Raw genomic sequence first — 21,562 nt, forward strand, 5'->3', positions numbered from 1 at the left:
AATCACATTTAATTTGTACAACAATCATTTATGAGCATTGCATAAACCACTTCAATAATTTATATTCTTGATTGAATTTCATAAGGTACAAAGCATAAAATGGGTTGATTTCATTTGTTTTATATGGCTAAGGCCTATAACCCCAGAAGCAGGTGTTATACGTTGGAAAAAAGATCAATTTCTTTTCACAATTATAGAAGAAGTTTGGGGGACTCCAGAAACATCATGCTTTGCTACAATTTGATAATGAATGTTATATATCAATTATATGAGGCTTTGCCTACCCTGGCAACTGTTTCCACTTCTATTCTCTGCCAACATGATTAAAAGAAATAATTCAAAGGAGAAATCATTTAACAAATCTGTAAGCTTACCCAAAAAGGAAAGTCTGCCACATTGGCCTAATTGGTCAGCATGTGTGTATGTGGTATTAAAAATAAGGAGAAATACGGGAATAACAGAAATGTAATCTGAAATTATTGGCTCAGTAAATTACACCATTTAGTTGGAAATCCATAGATTTTAGAACAGATTATCCAGAATAAATACGTGATCCCATCATTACTGCTTACATGCTATTATCATAATCTATTGATGCTTATTTTCTAATACACATATTTGTCCTTTTTCAGGACCCCTGGCTTTATCACGGACTCAACTGTTGCCTTGCTTGTAGGACTCCTATTTTTTCTTATCCCGGCCAAGAGATTGACCAAAACTAAACCTACAGGAGAAATTGGTGGAGTATCATTAATCATTCTGAATGAATGTGACAGAAGAGCAAAACATATAAAATCCCATCAGTTTTAGTTATCACTTAGAACACAAAGAATGGCCATGCCAGCACAACCCCTGGCTTCCCATACACTCTTGGCATACTACAAGCTCATAATTAGCCAGCACACAACTCCATCCACAAGCAGGATCAGCTGGCTTTGCTCAAGTGAGAAGTAGATTTCCTTTTGCACCATGGTTGGGGCTCTGCTATGAGTGAAACTATTTGAGTCAGGATAAAGCTGCTTCCACCTACTATTTGAGCCATGATAAGCCTGCTGCCATGATCAGAATTAATCATACTATTGTAAACATAAGGACAAGAATTTGGAAATCATTGCTTCATGATAAGCCCTTGGTAATAAATGCTGAGGATCTAAAAGGAGAGGAATTTCAAGAGCAAGAACATTTACAGCTTCGAAGTAGTCCTGGAGAAAAAGCAAACCAACTCACATAGCCATAACCTAAGGTTATAATGGGCAGAAAGGTATTCAGTGGGAACACTCATTGTGTTTAGACACATGGACACAAAAAAGCACGCATATGTGTATGTGCATACTTCCCCCCCCCGACATACACACATATGCACTTCTTAAGCATAGGGCTCATCCCTGGCTGTGCTTCATAACTATACCACGTTTTGAGTTGTCAGATTCCTGTATTATTGATGTGGGAAAAATAATTTGCCATTGTTTGAAAATAAGCTAGTAGAGTTGTGCTTTTGCTTTTTGTTCTTACAAAGTAGGATGAAACTAGGATTCATGTGGTTGAGTTGGCCCACCTGACTCCTTGAGTCAGAATCCATGAATGACAAATGTGTCAGATTTCCAAATAAGCACTGATATTTGTGAACAGCACAGAAATGATGCCTTTTGTTTTTACTTGAGATTAGAAAATCTCACTGCGTGTTAAGGAGATGTTGCAATATTGAGCATTGTTATCCATGAGACCCTGCGGACCGTTGCATTGGCAAAAACGGAAGAACCAGTGGTTAGTCTTAGGTTCCCTGGATCCCACATCTGGATTCCCTCCCTTAGAAAGAGCCTTGCTTCTGCCCACCGTTCCCTCTCCCCTCATTCTTCACCACCTGTCCCTGATAAACATATTCTTACTAGGTTTTAAAATGACAGATGAGACATATTAAATTTTAAATAAGAAGTATTTACCAGAGAAGTTTGTGTTTTAACAGGATATATGGTCTTAATCCAAGTAAGAAACCCAATAGCAACATTTCAGTCACCAGTGAGGGTTGGTTTGGTTTGGGTTTGGGGAAAGGTGATAGGAAGAAGGCTCGTAAGTGACCTTAAAATCTCACATGCAGAGGGCTTCCTGTGATGCACAAATGTTACATGGATATGCTGTGTCCATAAAAAACTTACTTATCAGTAAAATAATGGACAGATCAGAATGCAAATATCAAAGATGAATCATTATGATGACTTTATGAGCATTGTAAGGGTCTCATGAATAAAACTTAAATTATTTAAAGTTAACCTTAATTTGTCTTTAAACTGAAATCCTGATGAACCTATCATGACTCTTCTTATGACTTAAAAAATAAAATAAATAAATATTAGTGAATAATAGTTAAAAAGCTACACTGATGCTTTTGGAACCAATGGAATATTACAGATACTTTACATAGCAGAGAACAGTATAGTCTAATGCACTGCGTTATTCACAGTAGATTAAGATGTTAGTGGGATGAATGCATGAGTGAATGGCATTGTACATGACGATGTTATCATTTATCAAACTTATTCTGCAATATTATCCAAAGAATTTTTCTAAGTTATAGCATATTTTATACTATAATGTCCTTCCTAGGCCAGGTGGATATCACTCAAAATTTAGATCAAATCCTCTCTTTAAAAATAATACAGGAATATTACAAACTTCCCACAAGATGGTTATTTAAGGTGATAAAAGAAAGTGTCATGTTGTCATATGCTAAACAATGTGTGACTTTTGTTTTTCAGTTGCTGTTGATTACTCTCCACTGATTACTTGGAAAGAATTTCAGTCATTCATGCCCTGGGATATAGCCATTCTCGTTGGTGGAGGGTTTGCCCTGGCAGATGGCTGTGAGGTAATGCTCTGAGTATAAGCTATTTGCCAATCAACTAGACAGTTCAAGGAACGCAGAGATCGTCAAGCTTTTGCCATGTTCAATATTATTTTATCATTTTAATGATATAAATCTTAATAGCTATGCAGTGAGTATACCATATATATGAGCTAAGAGCAGAGTCCAAGAATTTTTATAGGCTGCCAACAGAAAACATTATTTCTTATGGTTCTCCAGCATGTCAAAAGAAATAATGCAAAAACAATTAAAATTCTTAATCCATTTAATAGTAGTAGACGGCAAGTTTAGTAAAGTGACTGCCCGTGGAGCACATTTTCTGTTTATGCCTTTAACTTAGTGCATGATGAATTGGAACGGCCCTCAGACTTTGATACGTCATGGCCATATTGTTACTGAAGGAGAATGAGAAATAATATTAGCATTAAGGATACTTAAAAAATGTTTATTGAATGATGTTCAGGGGAAATTTCACATGACCCTGCTTAACATTATATCTAATCCTAGAAAGAAATAAAAACAGCATGAGAAATACAGGTGGCTGTTTCTTGGCCTACCTATCTAGCTGATATCCAGCCTCAGTTTCGGGGAGGCCCCTGTGTCTTGTAATTATCCCGGTCATTGTAGGGTTACTGGAAGAGAAGTTAATGTCTCTGAAAGTTTCATGAAAATCCTTATGTCTGGCTAGGCGCCTGTGGCTCAAGCGGCTAAGGCGCCAGCCACATACACCTAAGGTGGCGGGTTCGAATCCCCAGCCCGGGCCCGCCAAACAACAATGATGGCTGCAACCAAAAAATGGCCAGGCGTTGTGGAGGGCGCCTGTAGTCCTAGCTACTTGGGAGGCGGAGGCAGGAGACTCACTTGAGCCCAGGAGTTGGAGGTTGCTGTGAGCGTGATGCCATGGCACTCTACCCAGGAGGACAGCTTGAGGCTCCGTCTAAAAAAAAAAAAAAAAAAAAAAATCCTTATGTCTTTGACTAATTAAAAACCACTCATGTCTGGATTTCATAACATTTCATGAAATACTCAAAGCTTATGGCTGTTCCATTTCCTTACTCATTCATCAAATTTATAAAAAGGGTGTTGTAAGAGAGAGATTGTATCCAGCTTTCAGGAAGCTACATTTTTATACTTCTCAAGACAAATACCTGTCTCTTGTCCTTTGATAACCAACAGGAAGATAGTTATTTGCTTGTAACTTTATTGGCAATTTTTTTTTTTTTTTAGACAGAGTCTCACTATGCCACTCTGGGTAGAGTGCTGTGGCATCACAGCTCCAAGCAATCTTAAACTTTTAGGCTCAGGTGATTCTCTTGCCTCAGCCTCCTGAGTAGCTGGAATTAGAGGCACCTGCCACAACGCCTGGCTATTTTTTGATTGCAGTTGTCATTGTTGTTTAACAGGCTCGGGCTGGGCTTGAACCCACCAGCTTTGGTGTATGTGGCTGGCATACTACTCATTGAGCTACGGGCACCAAGCCCTTATTGGCAATTTTTCTGCATAGTATTTATTTACTTATTATTTCAGAATAATGTGAGGATAATATTAGGTTACCATGTTGGCATTTCTTAGTTGTGTCTCAATAGACACTGTAGAAGGGGGTATGGCAACTCTTGGGTGCAGGACCCTCTGCTCAGTGTTTAGATACTGAGCGTTTAGCTGGAAGACGTAGTAATGGCTGAAAGTTTTGAAAATTGGCTGAATCCTGAGTGCATTTCTGATGTTACTGTCATGTGTAGCTTTGCCTTGCTTCATAGACTATCTGAATAGAAATGGTAGAGATTTAAGATAAATACACTTTCTCCTCTACTATTTATAAACTCTAAATTCTCAGAATAAGTAACTTCAATTCCTATTCTGCTCATATAATTGTGAGGAAATTGGAATCATCAAATGTGTAGTGGAGATGAACTTTGCTCCTCCTTCTCAGAATATCATCCAGATTGGACTTTAGACACTGAAAATGGTTCTAAAAGCAATGGCTAGACCACAGAATAGCAAAATCTGAGGAAATGAAAATGCACAGACTTAGTCTGATACATTAGTTCTCTCAGTGGGGGAATTAAGCAAGAAAGGTCTAGCTTACTATAAAAATAAAAGTCTTAGTATAGAGAATCAGGCTTCTACAGGATATTTAGTATAACTCTACCCCCTAGGTGGCCTGATTAAAGCCATGAGCTTCAAAACCATGGCTGTGGACAAATATTCCTCTAGAAATTGGTTTTATAAATATTTGGAGACAGTTAATTTTTTAAAACGTTGTTCCAAATTATAATTAGTCTGGCAAATGTTCAAATCCAGATAACCCATCCAACTGGAGACAGTGAGACTGAGCACATTCATCTCCCTGCTGTGAAATCTCCCCTAAATGCTCCCTGATTTTGTTTTAACGTGATTGATTTCTCATGAGCTGGTAGTCACCTTCTAATTCTTATCAGTGACTAACTCCTACTCTTTTCCTTTCACCCATACCTCAAAATTTTTCTCCTAGGTTCAACATATAGGATTTAATAATAATTTTTCATATCTCCACTAACGTGGAAATAACAGAACAAAAAAGTATCGGTCCACAAAGATAGAGATTATATGACAGTTATAGTAACAAACAAGAGAGGCTGACAAAATGGATACGATGGAAAGACTTGATTTTGTGCAAGTAGAAAGGTAGTGAAAAATGAAATCTATAGGCTGTCAAAAGGAACAGCCCGTAAAAAACCAACAGCTTTATCCATGAGCTCCTGGAAGAGCTAGGAACTGGAGGCAGCAGATAAGTCTGAAACTGGGATAGATATCAGAACTGAATATTAAGAATGGTATAAAGTGTGCAAGGAGCTGTGGACTGCCAAGATACTTTCCCCAGTCCTGAATAGCCAAGAAGGTGTTCTTGCTTTTCCCTGACAGAAGATTGATATTTTCTCTGTAGCAAAACTGACTCATGGCTCAGTCACTTACAATAATGTCTTCCTTTGACAATCATTGCCCAGACACAAGGAGCTTCCAATCATCATTTAATTGTTTCCTTCTTAACATAAATAGGTAGTCTAGGATCCCCTGATAGGGAAGCCTCTGATACAATATCCAGTAACAAAAAGTAATCACAAAATTAAAAAAAAAAAAAAAAGCACATGAAAAACAAAGAAAATGTGTGAAGCAAAAGAAAATTTTGCATATTTGTCACTGATACAAAGAGATCTCAGAAATGTTAGTAATCAGAGATTATAATAGAGTTGCTTTTTAAAAAAGAAATAGGCAGAATACAAGAAAGAGCCCCCAAGATGAGAAATGCATATGATAACAAGTATAAAAATACTTAATAGCAATTGGTATTATTCAGTTAATATTTAGAAGAAGTAAATATTTTTTAAAAGATAAGAAAATTAAATCAACAATCCTTTATGGCCAATAGTCAACTAGCAGGAATTTCAGAAAGAGGAAAAAAATTAAAAAGAAGGACATTCCCAAAAAAATAATGCACAAGAAATTTCCCAGAACTGAAGACTGAGAAAGCTACTGAGTCCCCAATTCCAAAGCCCTTCAGATATAGAATTTTTTAATAATATAATAAATTTGTTAATTTTTGAAATAGAAGATGAAGATGTGATCCCAGTGACCTCCTGAGAGGGGGAACATTACATAGTTCAGTCTTTTCCACATTTAACTAAACATTCTTAAAGTGTCCATATTCTAGGATGAACTTGTGTACAATGTGACTTAAGTAGCAGACAGCATTTTCTCATCTAAAAGTCATCACCAAGAAAAGATTAAAAAAGAAAGAAAGAAAAGAAAAAAAACAATAAAAAATATAAACCAAAAACAAAAATAACATATATGGTATCTGGTATCCACATCTGAGGTTTTTTGTGACAATTTGATCTGCAGGTTTATTGCTTATAATTAGAGCATTCTGATGCCAAGTCTGACTGTTGTGAGCATAAAGATTCATACATGCAATAAGCAGAACATTTAAATCTTCTAACCAAAAGAGGATTTTCCCTTTCATTTTGGGGGAGAAAAACAGAACAGCATAACTTGCTAATCTGAGTGCAGCCAATTCTTCTTCATGATATACAATGAACCAAAGACCAGAAAGTGACCAGGCTTCTGAAGAATCTGACTAGTAGCCAGGAAATTGAGTGATACTGTAAAACTGTTGAGAAGCAATTATTTGAAATCCTGAATTTCACAAAGACTAAACTATCAAAACAGTGTGAAAAGAAAATTTAAAAAAATGTTTTCAAACATGCAGAGATGCAGGGGCCAGGCACAGTGGCTTAGGGGCCCATCCCTCCTTCTGGGAGGCTGAAGTAGGTGGACTGCCTGAGCTCACAGGTTTGAGACCGGCCTGAGCAAGAGCTAGACCCTGTCTCTAAAAATAGCTGGGCATTGTGGTGGGCACCTATAGTCCCAGAGAATCACTTAAGCCCAAGAGTTTTAGGTTGCTATGAGCTGTGACGCCACTGCAGTCTATCGAGGGCAACAAAGTGAAGACTCTGTCAAAAAAAAGAAAGAAAGACAAGAAAAGAAAAAACATGCAGAGATGCAAAAACTTTACCTCCCTGCACTAATTCTTAGAAAATTATAGAAGGATATGTTCCCACAAAACAAATAAGTAAAAAAGGAAAGATTCCAGGAAATGGGGAAGGAGAAGGAAATTTATAGTATGATAATAAAGAAATGTCCCAGAACCACAACAGTTAAGTACATAAAGAGCAAATGATTCAGGTGGTGCAGGGCCCAGGAATATGGCAGACCACGCATCTTCATGCAGAAACATGAAAAAACGAAACAATCACCTGATATGTTTGTCTATCTGTGGGAGAGTTTTCCAGTTTTACTAGAGCATATGATGAATCATTGATAGCTACTTAGAAAATTCAGCAAACAGAAGAATGGGGGCACTGTTTGGGGAGAGAGTAAAACAAAGAAAGTGAATGTGATCATAGTACGCTAAGCAGCTCAACTACGGGCAACATTTATATAATCAGAGTGGCAAATATGAAATATTATTTAACCAAAAATGTTGATAGATGAGTGTGGAGGAATGAAGAGTAAAAAAACATATGTATGGTACATGATGTAAGAAAAATAAATCCTCATGTAACACTAGAAAGTCAGTAAACAATATCTGAACTTGAAAATCAAGGAAAAAGTATAATTAGAATATTATCTTGAAAGATAACTACAAATACCTAAGCATACGATCAGGAGAAGGGCTGGAAGTTATTGTTTTGGGGGAGCACCGCTCAGGAGTAAGGAGAGGTGAGACAGAAGCACTGCTCTTTCCTTAAAGTCCCACAGTACTGTCTGCCTTGTTAAAATACCCACATATATGGACCAGAGAAAATTGAAGTACAATTGAAAAACGTGGGAGGACATTTCAAACTTCCTGGAATATACTGACAATGCTTTCAAAGCCACCCAGATCTGCCAAACCACAGAAAAATGAGAGATTAAAATGCTATTTTAGAAACTAGTTTTCAGAGCAAATCATGCCTTTATGTATTTAAATTATGTCTGATTATAATGAACTATTAGTGAATCACAAATATTATGAATTTGTTTTTTAGGTGTCAGGACTATCTCAGTGGATAGGAAATAAATTATCTCCTTTGGGTTCATTACCAGTATGGCTAATAATTCTAATAACTTCTTTGATGGTCACAACTTTAACAGAGGTAGCCAGCAATCCAGCCACCATCACCCTCCTTCTCCCGATATTATCTCCTTTGGTGAGTATCTCATTCGTCACGGCAGTGTTCTACTCTGGAATGCAGGTTTTCATGTTGTGGTATGAAATCCTTTTTGGCCTACCTGTGCCTCCTTTAAAGCAACTTCTACCGTGGTCTTTATTTGCATTGATGCTGTTCTGGGACCTTGACTCAAGAGAACGATTTTCAAGTTTTCATGTTAGAGCAGCATGATCTTAAGTGACCCACATACATTCTCAACCCAGTTTTTCCATTTGCAAATAAATAAGAGGGGCAGACTAGATCCATTCCAGTCATAAGACTTGGAATTCAGTGTTTCCCGGCAATGTTAGTAGTTAAATCTCTAGCACAGACATTTCTCCCTCCAGAACATTGCTCCTAAATTTCTGAAAAGTGCTTCATGTAAGTGATTTGCAAATGAGTGAAAAACTAGGCTTATACTTTCAGGCTTCAGGCTTAAATACCTTCTACGTGATTATCTACTGCCAAAGGAAGAATGACGGAAAAGGAAAATAAGAAATAGGTTTGCTAAGAGAGATTGTAATTTTTTCTTCTCCCCACCTAGGAAGTAATTACAAGAAAGAGTTACCTTTAAGTAAAATGCTTCTCTCAGACAAGTCTGGTGGAAAGAAAGAAAGCTCTTTAAATTAAGGATTGTCTTTCTGGAACTCTTCTGCCACAAACTCAAAGGGCTTATGCCAGTGTTCTTCACCTGCTGCTTCAGATTAGGAAAAAAATATATTGATAAAATATCATTTGGGGTTTTTCTCTTTTTCCTTATTTTATTTCTCAACATGGAACAGTTAAAAAATTATGTGTTGAATTAAGAATAGTAGTAACTCTTCTGTAATGACCCTTAAGAAAATTGTAAATTATGTATGTCACAGAGGCAGTAAAGTTAGTAGTATAAGGGAATGCTCAAAAGCCAGAGGGACCAGAGACTACCTAAGTTCTTCACTCACCAGCTACGTGCTTGGGCTGGTTCTGTTACCCTGTCTGGGCCTCCGTTTCTTCATCTGTGACTTAAGGCTATAGTAGTCACCGCAGCAGATCATTGTGAAAATTAGTATGTATATATAAATACGTATGTGTCAATTATGTTATCTGTTACATATAATTATATAAACATATGAATATATATGTATATGTAAACATTTACCATAGCACCTAGCACTATATAAATAATATATGGTTGCTATTTTTATTTAGTTTTTGGAATAAGTGATAGTTTATTTTTTAAATGAACTGGACTATAATGTTGAAATAGGCATCAATAACTATATAAACAACAAGAGGAACAGATATTTTCTAAAAAATATTGTTCAAGTTATAACTGTAATTATGTGTATAATTTTATGACATGAGATTGTCGCAGCCCCTAGGGCCCCTATGGCCCTGGTCTCGATCGCTGCAGGAAGGAACCAGGCGTGTTGCGGATTAGAAGCACAGGCTTGCAGGAGGGCTGGCTAACCTTGATTGCAGGGTAGCCCCGAGCAACCTTCACAGTAGCCTTTTATTGGGACAGTACAAGACAGGTGAGGGGAGTATTAGACAATAACTATGTGGCCTAAGGATTGCCATGGGCTCAGGCTCTTTCTCCACAAGGAGCTCCTGCGGACGAATTGCCCAAGAGTCCACCCCACCAGCTGCAAATCATCTTTCTCAGAGGTCATCTGGGTCTTGGCATCCTCTACATGAGATTTCAACGTGCTATTTGGAAAGCCTATTATGTTTGTTAATTTTGATGTTTGGTGCCTACACTTAATATTTGACTTAGATTCCTTTTGTCATTTACAACAGGCTGAGGCCATTGAAGTGAACCCTCTGTTAATCTTGATACCTTCTACTCTCTGTACCTCATTTGCATTCCTCCTACCAGTAGCAAATCCACCCAACGCTATTGTCTTTTCATATGGTCACCTGAAAGTCATTGACATGGTGAGTTACCTGAAAGAGTACTATCAAATCCAATGCACAGTTTGTGTGTGAGTGTGTGTGTGGGGGGGGTGATGTCTCAAATTATCTTCTTTTTTACACACCATTCAACCACCAGGAAAAGCATGGCCTGAGATCTGTTTATAAAGGTGTGTGTGTGACTGGTCATATAATTGTCTTTAAGAGGAATAACCAAAAGTGAATATGCCATTAGAATTTATGATCACAAATGCAGAGACACTTCAATGCATCAGTAATGCCCTGGAAGAAGGAAAAGAGCAGTGAACATGCTCGACACATCAGCTTAAACGTAACCTGTCAAGGTCAGGATCTATCCTGACACAGGCCAAAGAAAAGAATTGGGTGGATGAAATCCAGCAGTTAAAATAAAACTCTGCTTTGCTATTACAAATATTTATGCAGTCAATATTGGCTCTGAATGAGACGCTGGGTCAGTGCCTGACTAATAAAAAGGCATCTTTATTGTTGTAACTCTAAGAATAGAACCTGAAATGAAAACCCAAGGAAGTGATAATGGAGAATGTAAGTGATAAAACATGGGTATTTTTATCAAATTACAAAAGTGATCATAGGTAAGAACTGGCTCAAGAATATTCTAGTCAATCCACAAATCTTCATCACAAAATTCCAAACCAAGCCAAATAAGAATATAACCAAATTCAGGGAGTTTCCTATGCAAATGCAGTTCCAGGGTAAATCCCAGTTCCCATTCTCCTACACAGATTGGTGTCCCTAAATCTTACAACAGAAAAATTCTGGAGCTTCCTCTATACAGTAATTTCATAATATTCATTTGCTAATAAAAACATGCATAATACAGTATAAGTAATTCCCAATGTACATGTATTAAAAGAATAACCACTCTGGAATTAATGAGTGGCTTGCATGGATACAGAAGAAAGTCTCTATAATAATTACCACTAGGTATCCCCCTTTTACTTTTGGACTGCGTGTTTTATCACAGAGAATGCAGAGATAATCTAATTTTCTTTGTAAAGGGACATACAGTTAATATTTGTAGTTGTTAATACAACTACTCAACTCAGCCTTGTATCATGAAAGCAATCAAAAGCAATATATTCATATAAACAAACAGGCATAGTTGCAATGTCTAATAAAGCGTTACTTACAAAAACAGGTCAAGGGCAGTTTTATAATCTCTATTTTAATAGAAGGCAATTTTGAGATTGTTTAATGGATGTTAGAAAAACAATATAAAAGCTAAAAAGATGTGGACTCTAAGAAAGAGGAGTAGATGTCACATTATAAAATCTCAATAAGATAATATGAAAGGGAAAATTAATAATAAATTGAGAGACTATGAAGGATACAGTTATATGGTGCCAGAGTCCCATCCCAGATGCAGGGGCCATTAAGACCTGTGGATCCGGCAGAGATCAATTAAAGAAAAGTAAAGTTAAAAGCAGTGAGAGATAAAAAGACAGGACAGAAAAAATAGAACTTTCAAAGGTGGGGACACAGGGGACCACCACTAGCTTGTGGGGTTCCAGTAAATGGCCCTGAGTGTTTGTTCTATCAATAGCTTTTATTGAAGGCTATTATCTCACTTGACCCAGAGGGTAAGCTGAGGAAAGGAACAAAAATGTCAGCAGTTTCTCTGAGTACGCATGTTAGTTCTTATTCTATCTATAATCAACTATAATCATTAATTTTAAGGGTCTGAGCGGTCTTGGGAAGTCTAAAACCTGAGCCTTGTGTGGGGCAGCCTCCTGTCTGTGGTTACACACACAAATTCCTTGGAGGAGATTAACCCCCACTAGCTCAGTGTGGAGCAGACATGATGGAGTCAGCCTCCTCTGAAGAATCAGTGAAACAGAAGAATTTTCCTCTGATCTCCACCCAGAGGGGTCTTCCTCTATGATAAGTGGGTACAAGCCCGTCCTGCCCATATGTCAGGGCTTGGGCTGTTCCCTTGATCTCTGCCCTGGCCATAATACAAATCCCCACAATGATTATTTGCTTTGATTGTTGACTGAGCAGGGGACTACTCAGTTGGTTTTCCCCCCAGGCCTTGAATGCAGTTTCCTTCTAAGGCCATTACTTCTTCAGAGTGTTTACAGACCCAGCAGGGGTATTGGCAAGCTGTATCCCTTACCCACCAGCCTTCTAGTACAAGCAGGAACTGCTCAGATAAGTAATTCAGCTGCTGGTTTAAAAGTTAGATAACTAAACTGTTTTTATCCCACCTTATTCAGCTTATTTCTCTGTTTTTCCCTTTTCTGGGGGTGTTTTCCCTTGCCAAGAATGCTGCTCAGGCTCAAGGCCACTCAGATCCTTAAAGTTCCCTTGCTCAGTTTACCCTTTGGGCTAAATGACATGATAGCCTTCAGTCTCCATTCTGCTTGCACTAAACCTAATCCACTGAAATACAAGTCTATAAAACTCAAATTCTGACTTAACATGAAATGGCAGGTTTGGAAGGGGATTTTTTTCTAATGAGAATGTCTTAGGTATTTTCCTGGAACCTCTCTGAGACTCTCCAACTAAAAGATTTTATTTTGACATGAGCGGAGAATAACCCCTGGTTTTAAGAAATGACAACAGTTTATACTAATCATTTAGGATACATGTAATTCTGGCATGTACTTTCTACAATAGTATTCTAAATCTCTTTTTGAAATAATGCCCATTTATGCTCTTTCCTATTCAAGGTTAAAGCTGGACTTGGTGTTAATATTATTGGTGTTGCTGTGGTGATGCTTGGCATGGCTACCTGGATCACACCCATATTTGACCTCAACACTTATCCTTCTTGGGCTCCTGCAATTAGAAATGAGACCATGCCATGATAAGCACAGAAGTTCTGACTATTTTGTGGTGACTTCTGGGAACCATTAATAATTCACTGTGAAATGTGGCTCTGGGTAACCGATGACACATTTAAATCAGTTTATGGTATAGCTGCTACAATCCCAGTGAACATCCACAACCTGCTGGCATAACTCAGAGTCCACATTTTCTTTGAGATGCAACCAAAGAACATCTAAACACCTTCATCAGGAAGCTAACGGTTCAGACTTTTCTCATGGACCATCTGTATCTTGTTTCATCATAAGAATAATTTATAAGTTGACCTTCAAACAGATTAGCCTGTTTGGTTCACCCACCATTAGAATTCAGCATAACATTTCAAACATCAATGTATTATTTCAAAAACTTCCCATGAAACTAAAAATAGAAAATAAAATATACAAGTTAATTAGGTACTTGTATTATCATTTCTACAGTGTTGCTCGAGAGAATTTGCAGAGAAACTAAAATCATGGTCATCTGGTGACACAGAGAAAAGTTTAATCTAAATGAAATGTTCATTTCCTCATTAAAAAAATCCAACTGGATTATTCTTAATATATACATATAGTATAACAATTTAAATTGAAGTAATAATTTCAAAAATTATAGCTGAATCTACTAAATTACAAAAAAACTCACAAATAAGGATTAGTTTCTATTTGACCCTACAGTTACATTAATATTATTCATATTTTTATGATCTCAGTGCACTGAGAAATGCATTTTTAGAGTTGTGGAAAAGGCCTGTTATGATTTTTAATACTGGCACAGTATAGAAAAAAAAAACAAAGCTAAACATCATCTAACTGTAGATTTATGTATATGTATAATAATTTTCTTATATTTATCTTATTTCAAAAATACATAATTTCTTGTGTTTAAAAAAGACATAGAAGGTTAATGAATTTCACTGTGTAGACAGATATAAAGGTCACATAGCTCCATTACATTAACACTGAAGGAAAATATCAGAAGGAAAGTACAGAATAAAAATTGAAACTGTTGACAAACTTATGAAAGACAAAAATAAGCCATTTACTATCAAACCAAAAAAGAAACAACCTGAATATTTAAACAAAAGTAGGATAAGAGTGGCCTTATAGTAGTCAGGATGAGAAAAAGAGCAAGGTCCCAAGCACCCTGGTGTGATCACAACACAGTGTATACAGGTATGAACATATCATGCCCCCCTCAAAATATACACACCTATTATACATCAATAAATGAAAGTTTAAAACAAAGTCTCTTAGCATTTGAAAATTAGACTAAAGAAAAAATGACAACCAAAACAAAATAACGTGCACAGTTAGAAAAAGGTGTAGATATTAGAGCATAGCAAATCTCATGCTAAAATAAAAATGGAAGATAGAGTCAAAAAAGTACCTTAACAGCTCAGCACTCATAGCACAGTGGTTACAGCTGATGGGTTTGAACTCGGTCTGAGCCAGCTAAGCACAATGGTTTGTGGGTTTGAACTCGATCTGAGCCAGCACAGTGGTTACAAGGCTGGAGGGTTTGAACTTGGTCTGAGCCAGCTAAGCAACAATGACAACTGCAACAGAAAAATAGCCAGGCCTTGTGGTGGGCACCTATAGTCCCAGTCACTCAGGAGGCTGAGGCAAGAGAATCTCTTAAGCCCAAGAGTTGGAGGTTGCTGTGAGCTGTGACACTACAGCATTCTACTGAGGGTGACATAGTGACACTCTGTCTCAAAAAAAAAAAAAAAAATACCTTCGCTATTTTTAATCTTTATTGGCACATTTTCTAGATGTTACAGATTTGGTATACTTTGTATAATATAAATAATAATATTTATTAAAACATTCTTGAAATTAAATATAGTAAATAGGGTTTTTACAAATAACATATATTTCTTTTTAAAATATACATGAGTTGCCCATGTTCATTATTAGTCTAGGTTTATTAATTGGTCAATGAAAAATTCATAATTTTTTCAAAGAAAAATTTGTCTAGTTAAAGCTTAAAATATAATATTGCTGCTTTGTATAATCATCTATATTCATTCTATTCACTTACTCCTTTATCATTTATTTATGATCCATAGTATTTATTACATTTACGCCTTTTTCCTAGTTGTTAAATTTGTCACTACTGAATTATATTGTATGATGGATACATTTTTATTTAAAAGAATAAAGTGACTTTTCAAATTATAATGAGTATGTTTTGGTATCAAGAAAATAATATAAACATTTCTGTTTGAATAATTTTAAAGCATTACTTCCAACCAGATGAATGTAGAAAAAATATTCAGTTGAAATGTATGTAATTAAGCCATATAGTTCTCTTGCTACGTATTCATGTCTAGTTGACATATGAATGATTCAACTTATCCATTTCACATTTGTCACATTTACAACAAAGTCCTCAAGTTCTTTTAGCTTGAGGGTTGCACATTGTCTTTGAACGTTTCCAACCTGAAATAGATGATCAAACAAATCTTTGTCCTTTCACTCTATGGTAGATAGTGTTTTTGTTATTATCCCAATCATTACTTAAAGGTTAACTAGAAATCTTTGTCACTTTAAATTTCAGCATTTCACTGAGGATGGGATCTTGTCTAGATAATAGTAGCAATTTCACTAAGTGCCTATTTACTGTCTGTTCTTGCAAGTACTTGAAAGGCCCCACTGGCATATGTCTGTCTTTCATTCACCCCTACTGCTGCTGTATATATTAGAGCATCTCTAGAATTCAGACTTCCTTTCTCACAAATGTGCCCAGTGTTTTCACTTTGGTATCAAAGACACTGTTCTCTCCATTTCAGCCTGTGAGTTCAGGAAGCACACACTTTTAGCCAGTGCTACCAATGCACATTAGCAAAAAGTGATCGAACAATATCATGGCACATTGATGGTATCTTGATATATGTGCCATGTATTATTATTTGTAAAAGAATATTGTTAGACATATTACTATATCTGTACCATGGCTAAATTTTTAATAAAATTTTCATGGTGTCTCTTTTTATTGGTTTAATTAATACATTTTATCTTTGCTTAATTATGTGGTTTCAATCTAATTAAATGTTGTTTTTTTTTTATTTTTTAGTAGGGGAAGGATTGTATTAAGAACACAAAGTAAAACTGTGTTAGTTTTATTATTCTAAAATTATCTAGAAGGGGAGATAGTTAAAATTGTTTCTCCAGGGCAGTATTAACCACGTTATTTGCAAATGAAAAAAATGATTCAGTAATATTTCCTAGATAAGTTTTGGGAATGCAAATATCAAAACCCCAGGTCCCCATTGTAGAGGCAAGACCAGACTAGTCCAGGAGTGAACAGTAAAAATAACATATAACTGAGCCAGAAATTATAAGGCTTTCAAAATATGGGTATCTTCATTTGTCTAGAAAGAAAACAACAAGGGACTTTTAAAAAAGAAATAAAAACAATTTCCCTCACTGATAGTACTGTTTATACTATAGATACCAGAGGAAAAAAATATTCTTGAAGACAAACAATAAAAAATATTGAATAGCATACATTATTGTGTCAGCAAGAAAATAATAAAAGTCTTCAAAAAAGAAAGCAAGAATCCAGAGATTCTTCTAATCCCTAGAGCTCTTGAAAGTTCCTTTTAGTAGCTACAAAGGGGACAAGAATGAGATGACAAGGCTAAAACCCACTTAAGTTAGAGGCAAATGGAAACCAATATAGAGTTAAGGTCACAAAAGACTGTACCCTCAGTGAAATGCAAGCCACATTTAAAAATCACCCCATACGGGAAACAGCAAGGGAATTTTCACGTTTGGTCTATACATGAGGTGGAGGGGTGAAAATCTACCATACAAGTGAAGGACCTAAAGTCTCCACACCAGTGTGTGTGTGTGTGTGTGTGTGTGTGTGTGTGTGTTGGGTGGGGCAGAGGAAGGGACTGGACCTAATCTGAAATTCCATTTTAAAACAATCCTGAGTTAATAGTATTCTCAAGGATCTAGCAAAAGGAGGAAACACCTTCTTCCACCTAAAGCTCAAAAAATTACTAGAGCTAAACTTTATGTCGGATTTTAATCAAGACTCACAAATGCCACCAAGACATAAAGCATAATGTGCAAGAGCCACATAAACAAAAGACACAGAATCCAAAGTACAAGAACAACAGATATTACAATTATCAAATACGGAATATAAAATGAGGAAGTATAATGTTTACAAATATAAAAGAGGGTGTTGAAAACATAAGTATGGTAAGCACAATTCTAAAATGCTCCCCTAAGATTTTTGTCTCCTGGTTATTTAAGCAAACACTAACGTAGGTATTGTCATGAGGGGATTTTGCAGATGTAATTAAGGTTGCTCATCAGTGGACTTTAAAATACGCAGAGTAGCTTGGAGTATTCACAAATGCCTAAAAGATCATATGAGCTCTTAAAAGCAGAATAGTAAGACAGAAGAGTCAGGTGGATGAGATGAAACAGTGAAAAGCCAGAGAGATCTGAAGGATGAGAAAGACTCATCTCAGCCTTACTGGCTTTGAAGAGGAAAGAAGTCACAAGCCAGGGAATTCAGACCTCCTCTAAAAGCTGACAATTCCCCATAGGAGAAACTCAGCAAGGAAACAGGGACCTCAACCATGCAGCTGTATGGAACTGGATTCTGCCAGCAATCTGCATGAGCCTAGGAGTAGATTGTCCCTAAGAGGTTCCTATAGTGCTGCAGACACTATGGCTTTAGTCCTGCAAGACTCACTCTGGGCTTTGACTCAATATAATTTTGAGGTAATAAGGAGTATTCTTTTAAATAACTAAATTTGTAGTAATTGTTACAACAATAATAGAAAACAAATACAATAAGCAACATGATACTGTGAAAAGTGATCCCCCAAATCTGACAAGGTATCAAGTAGAAATTTGAGAAATGAAAAGTATAATTCTAATGAAAAATTTAGTGCATGGGCTAAATAGCACATTATGGGAACTAGAGTGTATACAGTTGAAGACATATTTCAAAAACTTAATTAGAATACAGCACAAAGAGACACAAAGAAATGGAACTCAGAAATGGAGGTTAAAACAATCAAAGGAGAATGAGAAATGCAATACCTATTTAATCAGAATTCTAAAAGAAGATAATGAAGAGAATCAGGGAGATATAATCATTATAAGTACAATTGCCAAGAATTTTTAATATTCATAAAAATCAGGATTTCCAGGAAGCATTATGAACTCCAAACAGGATCTTAAAACATTTTTTTAAAGGAAATTTGAACTTACTTACATGATGCCAAATCACACAATACCAAAACAAACAAAAAAAATAAAGCAAAAGAGAGAAGAAAGATGAAACATAAGAAAGTGTGATTAGATTTAGACTATGGAGCACCTTCAAGTGCTGCAAAAAAGATTATCTACCTGGACTTCTATAACAAGAAAAACCTGTTTCCAGAATGAAAGGAAAATAAAGACATAGCAATCCAACAAAAACAGAAGGAATTTACCACCAACCAAAGTTCACAAAGTCACTCTTAATGGATATACCAAAGGAATAAGAAAAATAATTTAAGAAGGAAGATATGTCACACAACAAGAAATGGTGAGTTAACAAATCGATGAAAAAACACTGGTTGCTAAAAGCTAGAATTAAAATTAAAATACTGGAAGTGCATAATATTTAGGTTTGAAGGAAAATCAAAGCATTCTAAAATTGTTGCCTTTTTCAGATGGGTAGAAATATTCCTGGTATTGGAATTTATTGATTTACACTTTAGCATTTTTAAGATAGCTACTATAAAAACAAAAAATAAATATTTCTTAAAGAAGCAGTAGGAGCCAGGGATAAATCAATCCTAGTAAAGACAGGAAAGAAAAAAATGGAGTTAGAAATACAAGGGCAAGAAAGAAAGCATAAAAGAGAGAAATAATTCTAAAAATAACCAATTATCAGGTTAAAATAACCAAACAAAAATTAAATATTGTTATTTAAATTTGGTATTGTTCACATGAAATACTCCTAAAACATAAAGACAGAGAACAGTTAAAAGAAAGAGCAGAGAGAAAATATTCCAAATAAGTGGCTCAAGGAGTAGGATGCCGGCCCCTTATACCAGGTGGTGGGTTCAAGCCTGACCCTGGCCAAAACTGCAATAAAAAAAAGAAAGAAAAGGAAAGAAAATATATTTTAGCTGGGCATTGTGGTGGCTGCCTGTAGTCCTAGCTACTCAGGAGGCTGAGGCAAGAGAATCACCTAACCCCAAGAGCTGGAGGTTCCCAAGGGACTTGTAAATAGTAGTCACAAAATCTACTTACTGAATTACAAAGCAATTAAAAATCAATAAATAAATTGAAAACCTCCACATGCTTGAAAATTTTTAATCTTTTTTATATACTCAGGAACCAAAGCAATAATCACATCAAAAGTTTGAGAAAACTTAGAATTGGGTGAAAATGAAAATGCTAAATATGAAACTTGTGATCAAAAGCATTTGTTAGAAGCAATATTATAGGCTTAAATGCTCATATAGCATTAAGAAACCTAAGTCAAAATTAATGAGGTATTTATTCATTGTAATTAAGTTTTAAAAGAACAACAAAATAAATCATAGAGCGTATGGAATTATTAAGGTGCAGAGACTAATAAAATTGAAAAAAATCACAGAGAAGTTCAAAAAAGCCAAATGCTTACCATTGAGAAAAACTAACAAAACTGAAAAACTCCTAGCAAGACTGATAGGATAGGTAAGCAAGAAAGTAAAACTGAACATTGAGAATGAGGAAAAAATAACTAGGATGAAAAAATCAAGAAGATATAAAATATAATGTATAATGTTATTCTAATAAACATTAAAAATTGGATAAAGTGGACAAATGTTTAAACTGTAACTTCTGGAACTGACTCAATAATAAATGATAATCCACTCATGTACTGTGGGAACTTGGGGTTTTTGCCTCATCTTTGCGACTATGTCTTGTGCTGCTATAAACTTTCTAGGGTGTGCAAGTTTTATCAAGTAGGTGGGGAGGGGGACAAGAGGGAGGGTAAATTCACATCTGACTGGTAAAATGCACATATTCTGGGTGAAAGGCGCACTCATAACTTTGACTCAAAATGTACAAAAGCAAATTTAGTAACAGAAACGTGTGTACCCCTGTAATAGTCTGATATTTTAAAAAACTAACAGGCAGCACCTGTGCCTCAAAGGAATAAGGTGCCATCCCCATATACCGGAGGCAGCGGGTTCAAACCTGGCCCTGGCCAAAAACAAAACAAAAAACCAACCAAACAAACAAAACACTAAAAAAACGATAAACGTATGATCTTGTAAACATTAAAAAATTTCAATAAAATTTCTTCTTACAAAAAAAATGCTAAACCTGCACAAATTTAACAGCTAATTTAGCAAATCTTCTGGAAGACTTGTTTAAAAAATTTTGGAGAATTAAGAAAAAGAGAACACTGCCCAATTAATTTGATGAAGCTAGTATAACCTTGACACTAAAACCAAACAAAAACGGTAAAAGAAAGAAAAGTTATAGATTAATTTCACTCTCAAATATAAATTTTAAAAATCTTAAAAAACAAACCCAATCATCTTATGTGTGTGTAAGTTAATTTTGAGTTCAATATTGAAACGTCATAAATTTCATGTGTATTATGCAGTTAATTTCAAGTTTAATATTAAAAAATAAGTTAATGCAATTTGCCACAATAACAGATTAAGCAAGAAAACCATATAATTAACTCTGCGGAGTAAAATTTTTAATAAATTTCATAATCCATTTGTGATTATAATGTAATCTGTCATTGGTGATAAAGAAAATTTTCAAAGACTTAACGACAACCAAGAGTTAAGACCTAGAATACAATATTCAGTATCCAGTCAGGAATAAGATTAACATTTAGGATTAGGGAAAAATAAACAATTCCTACTCACATAGAAATAGGCATGAAACTATGGGGATTCTAGAAGAAAATGCTAGAGAAACTCTTATAGAGATACACCTAGGTGAAGAATTTATGAAGAAGATCCCAACACAATTACAGTAGCAACAAGAATAAATGAGACCTTGGGTGGTGCCTGTGGCTCAGTGCTGGCCCCATATACCGAGGGTGGTGGGTTCAAATCCGGCTCCAGCCAAACTGCAACAAAAAATAGCTGAGCATTGTGGTGGCCACTTGTAGTCCCAGCTATGCAGGAAGCTGAGGCAAGAGAATTGCCCAAGCCCAGGAGTTGGAGGGTGCTGTGAGCTGTGATGCGAGACTC

The 21,562-nt window shown here is 35.9% G+C and overlaps 1 protein-coding gene across 1 annotated transcript in view; it reads left to right on the plus strand.

Moving 5' to 3' along the window:
• The window catches only part of SLC13A1 (solute carrier family 13 member 1), an 85,821-nt gene extending 72,487 nt beyond the window's left edge, over positions 1 to 13,334 (plus strand). The window contains exons 11-15 of the mRNA XM_003789819.1: positions 633 to 739; positions 2,754 to 2,863; positions 8,428 to 8,589; positions 10,369 to 10,506; positions 13,197 to 13,334. Coding sequence (XP_003789867.1) covers positions 633 to 739; positions 2,754 to 2,863; positions 8,428 to 8,589; positions 10,369 to 10,506; positions 13,197 to 13,334 — 655 coding nt within the window. The remainder of the gene's footprint in view (positions 1 to 632; positions 740 to 2,753; positions 2,864 to 8,427; positions 8,590 to 10,368; positions 10,507 to 13,196) is intronic.
• Positions 13,335 to 21,562: the final 8,228 nt, after the last annotated feature.

The sequence above is a fragment of the Otolemur garnettii genome, unplaced genomic scaffold (assembly GCF_000181295.1).
Source record: "Otolemur garnettii isolate 467f Iridium unplaced genomic scaffold, OtoGar3 scaffold00037, whole genome shotgun sequence".
In the NCBI taxonomy this organism is placed as follows: Eukaryota; Metazoa; Chordata; class Mammalia; order Primates; family Galagidae; genus Otolemur; species Otolemur garnettii.